The 10,127-nt window shown below is 62.4% G+C and overlaps 1 protein-coding gene across 1 annotated transcript; it reads left to right on the top strand.

Moving 5' to 3' along the window:
* Positions 1-3,568: 3,568 nt before the first annotated feature.
* KCNA10 (potassium voltage-gated channel subfamily A member 10) lies at positions 3,569-5,101 on the top strand (the record flags this gene model as incomplete). The annotated part of the gene is made up of 1 exon (XM_079761467.1): positions 3,569-5,101. One exon carries the CDS (start codon positions 3,569-3,571, stop codon positions 5,099-5,101), a length of 1,533 nt encoding a protein of 510 aa, XP_079617593.1.
* Between the last annotated feature and the right edge of the window lie 5,026 nt (positions 5,102-10,127).

The raw sequence follows: 10,127 nt of genomic DNA, 5'->3' as shown, positions 1-10,127 counted from the left end.
TACCCCCCCCCACCCACCCCCCAAGTGCCTGCAATCCCACCGTGGCCGCTTCATTTCACTGCTCACACCTCCGCGTCCAAGCAATGGGTTATTCAACAGGTATGGACAGAGGCCCTTCTCGGGGCAAGACAACATACTAGGTACTGGGGGGATACCGGATCCGAATCCTTCCCCAGGTCTCTCTGTGGACAGGGTTATGATCCCGGCTTTCCAGACGAGGAATTGAGGCCCAGAGAGGTTAAGTAACTTTCCCCAGGGCGTACAGCTTAATGCATCCTGGAATGTAGCCGTAGCTGTGGGGTGGTTCTTTAGGGAGGTGAGCCCGAGGCCATAACTCAGGATTGGGGGTGCGTGCTAAAAGGAGAGGCCGCCATTCGGCACCTTGTTGTTCAGTGTCAACATTTCACACCGGCCCTGCCTCCCCGGGCAGGAAAAGACGGTGGGGGCGCAGTGTGGGGGTAACCGCCCCATGGAGCAGGGTCCCTCCCCCCAAACCCCCCCCAAGGATACCATGCGTGACCATGGACCCCAGAATTGGCTGCGGAGACTAGATGAGGCCAGGGCCCCGCCACAGCATGGGAGGGAAAGGGGCGCACAGTTCCAGGCCGGGCATGGGGCGGGGGGCGGGGAGGAGTCGCTGGAGGCTACGCAGGGGCAACTGGACCCGCCTGGCTGTGAGCAGGAGCACCCGGCAGCCACGTGGGGCGCCACGGCCGCAATTCAGGGGAGAGGGGAGGCGGGCCGGGTGGAGACAGGACATCCCGCAGGCAGATCCCGCAGGAGCTCGAAACCGATGCAGGTGTGAAGTCGGGGGGAAAGCGCCTTTCCCTGCACCGAGAACCAGCCCGGGCGTGAACGGGGGGACGCAGAAGCCAATGTGACTCAGACAATCACAGGGGCGCCGAAGGAAGGCCCTGTGACCCCAGGAGTCTCCCATGTTACGGGTGAAGAAACTGAGGCACAGGTTCGATGACTTGCTCAGGGCTAGTGGTCACAGTTGCAAGCCTCGGCCTGCAGGCTCCAGAGTCAGGGCTTGTAACTAGTGTTACAAGCAAATGGGGGGGAGGGGGCGGCAATCTGAGGCCCTGATGGTGCACCAAACCAGGAGGTGCAGGAAAAGGCTGGCGAGCCCTGCCCCCAGCTGCCTCCCAGGGCAAAGTCTTCTCCCCAAAGTCAGGAGACCGGGAGCCCAGCTCTCCCTGCTGGAAGGAGTGACCCCCCTCCCCCGCGCCCGGGTCCCTCTCAGCATCGCTGCGGCCGCCGCTCAGGTTTTAAAGGAAAGAGCCGGGGCCATGTCGTCCGTCTCTATAGGAACACAGCTCTGTCCTTGAGCCGTCCCCGCAGGGGAGAGACAGCCAGCCCCCGCTGTGCCCACCCCACTCTAACAAGGAGGAGAGCCGCATGCCCAGCCTCCCGCCCCCCCCCCCCCCCCCCCGCCCTAAGCCCTCCCTGTCACCTCGGGCGAGCAAGCGCACCTTCTCCGGCGTCTTGAGGGCAAGCTCCATCTTCAGGTGACGTCTGCCTCACAGTGTCCTGGAGGGAGAAACCCACGTGTGTTCAGGGGAAAGAGGTGGTTTACCCCAACACCCCGTCTCGGCGGGCGCTGTGCCCGGCCAGTGCGAATGCTGAGGCATCAGACGCTGTGGGGGACACGCATGGGTGGGTGAGGGAGGAGGGGACGCCCGCCCGCCCAGCCAGGTCAGCCGAATCAGCCCTGGCGGTCAGTGGGGTGACATGTCACAGCCAGGCCACCTCACATCCCACTGGAGCCTTAGAGTACTGGGGGAGGGGCAGACACAGGACCCCGCATTCTGCACGCAGAGCTCGCTCCAGGACCCTGCCCAGCGCCATGGGAGCCGCCCCCAGATACCCCCGCCCACAGCCCCACCTCACGGGGTGCCCCTCCACCCCCACCCAGAGCATCCGTCCTCCCAGCGGCCAGGAGGGCAGCCCGGGGGCAGAGCCCACTCCAGCTGGCTCACCCAATTATTGTCCCTTAGAAGTGAGGCGCGCGGACGGGAATATGGACGCACTCTGTGACACTCTAGATGGTCCCTGTCCCCTGTGAGTGAGACCGTTCCCCGCTGTGACCCTCACCCCAGCTCGCCTGCCTCAGTGTCCGTAACACACTGCGGACCAGTCGTCTTATTGCCAGCTGTACCCAGTGGCCAGATAAGTCTCTATTGAACGAGTACAAAAAGCGTCTTACATGTTAAAGGCACGCTTTAAAATTAAATACCCATTGCATGTTAAAGTTATTTATTACATATTCTAAAAAGCGAATATCTTTTTTAAAGTGTGATACTTTGTAAAACACTGTGTAATATGAAGCGAGAACTCTCGTGATCCGTCCGCAATGTGTTAAGTTGAAATCAAAGTGTGCGTGGAGCTGAGGAGGGAATCTCGGGCTCTGTGTGTGTGGATGCCCAAGCCCGTGGGCATGCTCTCCGTGACGCCCGCCTCAACACACACACACACACACACACACCCCACCACTTACTTCCCACCTGCCGAAAAGGATGTTTTAGAAATCAAATCATTTCCCATAAACATCCTGGACTTAAGCCATCCACACGCAAAAAAATAAATAAATAAATAAAGCACCAGCAGTTGCTGGCTTCTACAGCTCCTGTGATGTGGGGAAGCTGGCAAAAACGACAGCTGTAACCTGATGACCTTTCCCCCACCTCGTGCCCGCGCTAGCTCGGGGCGTGCCCTCGGGACAAGCCGGGGAGCCCCTCACAGAGCAGGAGGGGAGGCACAGAGCGCGCCTGCCGGTGCCCCCCCTCCCCCCGGCCTCAGCCTCACCTTCTTCCTTCCCAACGGAGCCCACGGGGCCTGTGTCCACGCCGCCCACCATTTGGCCCAAGAGGCGGAGGTGGGGGTGCTGAGCAGTGGGTGGATTCTAGGTGTGTCTTGAAGCTGAAACCAAAAGAATCCGTGAGGGCCCGGCTGTCCAGTGAGAGAAGGAAAGGAGCGAGCTCTGCGTGCGGAGTGGGGGTCCTGTGCCTGCCCCTCCCCCGGTACTCTAAGGCTCCAGTGGGACGACATGTCACCCCACCGACCGCCAGGGCCGATTCGGCTGACCTGGCACGGCAGTGCCGGGCGCCCCGGCAGACGGCGAACACACGCGAGAGCCCAGGTGTCAGTGTTAGGAAACGTTCACTCCCAAAGAATGCCATTTCATCTTTAGAGAGAGAAACGGTAGCTTCCTCGCCCACGATGGCCTCTACCCGCGATCGCGGACGGAGGCCCCTTTGTCTGGGGAAAGTTGTCCTTTCTCGGCCCGGCTCCTTCTCCCCAGTGAATTCCAGTTAGCAGTGTGTGCAGACTCGGGGTGCACACCGGTCTCAAGGGGAGAATGTTGCCCAAACCACCAGGAGGTTCCTTCCCAGCTGAGCACAAGTCATCCCCTCATCTAACGGCCTACCTCACGTCCACGCCCAGGGCCAGCCGTCCCGTCCTCGCTCCCACGTCCTCGCTCCCATGTGACGCGCCTCTTCTCCCCGCAGCTCCCCGCAGGCCGGGAAGACCGAGGTCTTCGCTCCGCTCCCCTGCCCCCCCGAGGATGGATGGATGCGGCTGGAAGGAAATGGAGGTGGCTCTGGTCAATTTCGATAATTCGGACGAAATCCAGGAACAGCCCGGCTACGACCCAGACCTCAACCCCACCAGCGCCCCCAAAGGCCGGCCGGGGGCCAGCCCCTTCTCCAACTGGAAGCTCCTCCTCGGGGACAGCGGCAGCCACGAGACGGCCTTCTCCCGGCTCCCGGGAGACTACCCGGACCCCCCGGGGCCGGAGCCCGCGGTCCTGAACGAGGGGAACCAGCGGGTGATCATCAACATCGCCGGGCTGAGGTTCGAGACCCAGCTCCGCACCCTCACGCAGTTCCCGGACACCCTCCTGGGCGACCGGGACAAGCGGATGCAGTTCTTCGACTCCATGAGGAACGAGTACTTCTTCGACAGGAACCGGCCCAGCTTCGACGGCATCCTGTACTATTACCAATCCGGCGGGAAGATCCGGCGCCCGGCCAACGTCCCCATCGACGTCTTTGCGGACGAGATCGCCTTCTACGAGCTGGGCAGCGAGGCCATGGACGAGTTCCGGGCGGACGAGGGCTACATCAAAGACCCCGAGACGCTGCTCCCCACCAACGACTTCCACCGGCAGTTCTGGCTCCTGTTCGAGTACCCCGAGAGCTCCGTCGCCGCGCGGGGCGTGGCCACCGTGTCGGTGCTGGTGGTGATCATCTCCATCACCATCTTCTGCATGGAGACGCTGCCCGAGTTCCGGGAGGACCGGGAGCTGAGGCTGGTGAGGGACCCCGGCCGCAACGTCAGCAGGATGGTGCTCTCCCCGTCCATGTTCACCGACCCCTTCTTCATGGTGGAGTCCACCTGCATCGTGTGGTTCACCTTCGAGCTGGTGCTCCGGTTCGTGGTCTGCCCCAGCAAGGCCGGCTTCTTCCGGAACATCATGAACATCATCGACATCATCTCCATCATCCCCTACTTCGCCACCGTCATCACCGAGCTGGTCCAGGAGACGGAGCCCAGCGCCCAGCAGAACATGTCGCTGGCCATCCTGCGGGTCATCCGGCTGGTGCGGGTCTTCCGCATCTTCAAGCTCTCCCGCCACTCCAAGGGGCTGCAGATCCTGGGCCAGACGCTGAAGGCGTCCCTGCAGGAGCTGGGGCTGCTCATCTTCTTCCTCTTCATCGGCGTCATCCTCTTCTCCAGCGCCGTCTACTTCGCCGAGGTGGACGAGCCCGAGTCCCACTTCTCCAGCATCCCCGACGGCTTCTGGTGGGCCGTGGTCACCATGACGACCGTGGGCTACGGCGACATGTGCCCGACCACCGCGGGGGGCAAGATCGTGGGCATCCTGTGCGCCATCGCCGGCGTCCTCACCATCGCGCTCCCGGTGCCCGTCATTGTCTCCAACTTCAACTACTTCTACCACCGGGAGACGGAGCGGGAGGAGCGGCAGAAGAACATGCCGCCGGAACTCGCCCACAGCGTGGACTCGAGGGTGGGCAGCGCCGACTCGCTCAGCAAGACGAACGGGGGCTGCTCCGCAGAGCGGTCCCGGGAGTGATCCGCGCCCGGCGTCCCGGCCCCGGGTCTCTCTGTCTCTGCGTCTCTGTGTCTCTGTGTGTGTGCGTCTCTCTCTCCCTTCCCCTGCCTCTCCCGCTCCGTTTTCCCAAAGAGCGGAGCGTATCTTTGCGGCCAGCAGCCCACCTTTGATGCCGGCTGTGTTAATAAACACGTTCCGCTGCTGCGCCTTCTAAGCTGTTTCTTCTCCACCGACCAGACCACACGAGAAATGGGGTTTCCTTCTCTCCTGGGCGGGGCCGTGCAGGTCCTGCAAGGCGCCTGTGGTTCCCAAGACCAGCAGGACCGGCGCCTCCTGGGAGCGAGGAGGTAGGAGCCCAGGCCCGGCCCAGCCCTCCTGCTTCCGAATCTGCATTTTAACAGGCGGTTCGCTCGCTCCTCCTGGGAGGAAGCAGATGGAAAGGCCAGGGGAAGGGCTCAATAACACCTGACCTCGTGGGGCGTGGCCTACATGTTCCTGCGCGCTCTCCCCACACACCTCACTGCGTCTCAGAATCACCGGCAGAACAGATTTGATGATTATTCCCATAAGACTTACACAGATGAACACACTGGGGGTCAGCCGCTCGCCTAAGGTCACCAGAAACAGTGCCCAGTCAGTGCTGGGACCTCATCTCCTACCTCCTAGTCTCCTGCTCTTTGCACTCATGGACGTGATGGAGCTGGACGGGGGGGGGGGGGGGGGGGAGGGGGTTTTGGAGGGTGGCTGGGGGGGCTGACTTCCCCAGGATCCAGACAGACCCCTGGGCAGGAGACTCACCCTGGGAGTCCCCACATCCCCCCACAGCTGGGACGGCGGTGCGGCCCGGCCCCCGGCTCGCAGGGCCCGCCCTGAGCGGACCAACAGGAGCATCTGGGGCTTTCACGGGCGCACCTCCGTGAATTTCCGCACAGGCCGGAGCCCCGGGGTGGGGTGGGGGGTCCCCAAGGCTGCTCTGGGGCAAGGGCCATGCATCGCTCCCGGGGTCCTGGGACACGGAGAGGCTGCACCTGTGCGGCGGCCACTCGGAGGCGCTCAGTCACGGCTGAGGAAGAAGGCTCTGCAGACTCCGGGCAGCCTCCAGGCTCAGAGCCGCCCGTGCAGAGTGGCCCGGAGTGGCCGCTGCTCTCACGCCGGCTCCGCTCCCCTCCCCTGCCCTGCCCTCCCCTGCCCTCCGCTGCCCTGCCCTGCCCTGCCCTCCGCTGCCCTGCCCTGCCCTGCCCTCCGCTGCCCTGCCCTCCCCTGCCCTGCCCTCCCCTGCCCTGCCCTCCCCTCCCCATGCCCTGCCCTGCCCTCCCCTCCCCATGCCCTGCCCTGCCCTGCCAGCTCGGTCAGCAGCTCGCCTCCTGCTGGCGCTGCCCAGCCCTCGCTCTGCTCTGGGCACAGTCCCCTCCCACCACGCGCTCAGAGGCTCTCTCGGAGGCACAGCTGTGCGGGCATGAATTGGGCAGGACACTTCCGTGGCAGAAACCCAACTCAGACGGAACCGAGAGAAAGGACTGTACCTGCTCACGCGTCTGAGAGATGCAGGAACTGGCTGTAGCCCCGAGTGCGTCCGGGGCTCGAGCATCACCGTCAGAGCTCTGGCCACGTCTGTCCATCTCCTTCCTCTGCTGGGGCTTCGTGCCCCTGAGGCGGGCATTCTCCAAAGGGCAGGGGGCATGGCAGTCCCAGGCCACAGCGTGTCTCCATCAAACCAGAGAACAATAATAAATAAATACACACACATATACACACACACACACACAATCACCTTCCGACCTAATTATTACCTGGAATTCCTCGCAGACATGTTAGGCCCAGAAGTGGGGTTTGTCTGGCCACCGCCGTGTCCCCGGGGCCCGTGCAGCACACAGCAGGGACCAGGAACTAGTTGGTGCCTCGATGAACTGTCCCTTCAAGCCCTCCCTCCAATGACCCTAAAGAGACCAAACTTAGCCACTCAGTGGGCTGCTAGATTTCATTCTCCCACCCCCCCTCTCCCCCAAACCCCAGGCTACAGGCTGAGGCCGGCCACTCCTTAGTGGGGGTGTGAGTGCAGGGACCCTGGGAGGCGCTGCAGGGGTTGGGCAGGGGGGCCTGGGTACAGCAGGGGAGGGGCATGGGGAGCCAGGCCCAGAGCCCTGCAGGCCCCCAGCTCCCTCCCCTCTGGGGGCTGCTCTGCCTGGCGGAGGCTTGGAGGGGGCAGGAGAGCAGGACCCCCGGCCTGAGACCCCATTTGGAAGGTCTCTCGGGAGGGTGTGTCTCAGACCCCCTCACAGGCCTCCAGGGGAACCCCTGAGCCCTTCTCCACAGCATCCGGAAGCCCCGCCTCCCGGGCGGCGTGGACGGCTCCCCTGGAGCCCAGGCCCCATGCACTGACCAGCCCGGCCGCCCCTCAGCAGCCACCTGCTCCCGGGAAGTCCTGCTCCGGCCACCTGCACACCAGCTGCTGAGGACGAAGGCCCCACCTTCTACCCCTGTTCCCTCCACATTAGGTCCTGGCGGGGGGGAGGGGGACAGAGGGGACACCCAGGGGACCCCACCCCCTCAGCAGCTGCCCAGCTCCTAGAAAATAAGACGCTCCACCCGTGCAGGGAAGCGCTCCAGCGGCTCTTTGAAGCGAGGAAGGACGCCGTCGGGGGCTCCCCAGAGACCACGGTGTCGCCCAGGGCAGATCTTAGAGACGGAGGCCGCTGGCTTCAATCGCTGGGATGAAAGGAGCCGGGGTGACCGCGCCCGGGAGGCGGGCGACAGGAAGATCAGACACACTTCTGTGATTGCTTCTCAGGGGAAGCAGAGGTAGAAAGCCGCCCGCGAAATGTCACCGGATAATGAATGCTGCTTCCCTCGTCACCGGGGTGTCTGTCAGGCGCCTGGGGAGAAAATGACAGCGAAGCTCATTAGGAATCTCGAGCGGATCTCCTTTCTCCTCCCAGCCACAGGGGCCACGGCTGAGCCCCCTCCTTCCCACCACCACCCTCACGCTCTGCCGCTAACAAATAATCCACGCAAATGTGATTGGGGAAAAAAAAATACGTGGAACAGAAATAATAACACCAAGCCCCCAGGGTGGTTGTGGGAATTGAATCAGGTCATGTAGGAAATTCCTTAGCAAAAGGCATGTGGATGCAGCAGAGGGAGGTAGATGAGGCCCAGGATAGGGGCTCACCCTCAGGGGGTCACCCCTCAGGGGCCACGCTGTGCCTCGGTGATCCTATAATCCCCGCCCCGTGTCTGCTGCAAAACAGCCCAACAAACGAAGGAGAAGAGGAAGGGAGAGAAGCAGACATGACACAACCATCGGGTTGTGTCCCCTGAGAATGGATTCGAGTCGGCAGCATCCAGCACAGAGTGAAAGGCTTTTCTAGGCAGGAGGGAGCGGAACCAGAAGTTCTACTGGGAAACACGCGGGTTGGTTATGGCAAAGTCACTGTCCTTAGGGCCGTGGTCGGCAAACCGCGGCTTGCGAGCCACATGCGGCTCTGTGGCCCCTTGAGTGTGGCTCTTCCACAAAGTACCACGGCCTGGGCGGGTCTATGTTGAAGAAGTGGCGTTAGAAGAAGTTTAAGTTTAAAAAATTTGGCCCTCCAAAGGAATGTCAATCGTTGTCCTGTTGATATTTGGCTCTGTGGACGAATGAGTTTGCTGACCACGGCCTTAGGGGATGGCTGGGTCTCTCTGGGTCTCTCACGCAGGGCTCCTGAGCCACTGGTTTAAGATTCCGTTTCTGGGAGAGCCACACTGTAACTAAGTCCCGGTTTGGTGACCGGCACGGGGCTTGGCGTAAGTGCCTCCATTCAGGGCCTGTGGCCTTGTTTTGGACACCACCACTGGGCAGGAGACAGGCAGAGCTGCCACACGCTTCAAGGGCACGTCCTAGGGACGGTGCCTCTGTCCCATCCGGTCTCTAGTTTGGGCCCGGAGCCCTGCTGAGCTCCGTGGCAGCCAGCCCTGCAGCCAGCCGCAGCCACTCCCCCATCCCACCGCAGCTCTCGGCTGCCCTCTGGCTTCAGCTCTCTGAACTTCCATCGGACCCTGTGGGGACCCTAGGACCACCTCCTGGGTGGGGGTGGAGGTGGGGAGGCTCTGCAGGTTGTCCGGAGGCTGGGACGTCCTGGGGGCTTGTCTGGAGCAGCAGGGTCAGGGGAGCTAGTCCCAGGCCGGCCCCAGGGGAGGACAGGCACCCAGGAGGCAACAAAGTGGGGACCACCTGACTGGGTGAGGCTTCCCTTCCCCACCCCCACCCCCACCCCCCTCAGATCCCTGTCCCGCGTCAGAGGTTCGGAAACACGGGCTGCCCAGGGACCGTACCTGCTGGACTGAACGCTGGGTTCTCACCGATGCAAGAAACAGTCTGGCAGCGGGCGCTGGGATTCAGAATGAGCTGCTTGCTCGGGACACTGAAACCAAAGGAGAGGGTCATGCAACAGGGCATGTAAAACCTAAAACGCCCCCCCCCCCCAATAAATCTCACGGTGCCCAGGTCCTTTTGTCCTCTGAGGTCCAACCAGCCCCAGAATGAGCCATTTCTGAACAGACCTGGGCCGCTTTAGGCCCGGGCGAGGGGCTACTTCTCAGCGCTAGAAGGGGAAGGAGTGATGGGCAGAAGGGTGGTGTGGGGCTGACAGGCAGTGGGGAGAAAGGACACCCCTCCTCAGACTATGTTATGTGCCTCCCAAAATCCATCCGTTGAAGCCTTAATCCCCACGGTGAATGGCTTTGGAGCCACGGTCTTTAAAGAGGCAACTAAGGTTAAATGAGGTCATAAAGGTGGGGCCCTAATATTACCCATAGGGCCGATGTCCTTAGGAAGAGGAGACACCAGGGATGTGCGGGCACAGAGGAGGCACGCGAGGACACAGAGAGAAGGCGGCTGTCGGCAAGCCGAGGAGAGAGGCCTCGGGAGAAACCAACCCTGCCGACTCCCTGATCTTGGACTTCCAGCCTCCAGACTGTGAGGGAAAAATTGTGTTGTCTATCCCAACCACAGGTGGTATCTGCTTACGGCAGCCTGGACGGACAAACACACCACTGGAGACGAGGAGGA

The sequence above is a fragment of the Cnephaeus nilssonii genome (assembly GCF_951640355.1).
Source record: "Cnephaeus nilssonii genome assembly, chromosome: 21".
Lineage (NCBI taxonomy): Eukaryota > Metazoa > Chordata > Mammalia > Chiroptera > Vespertilionidae > Cnephaeus > Cnephaeus nilssonii.
This window is presented reverse-complemented; position numbering and strand designations above follow the sequence as displayed.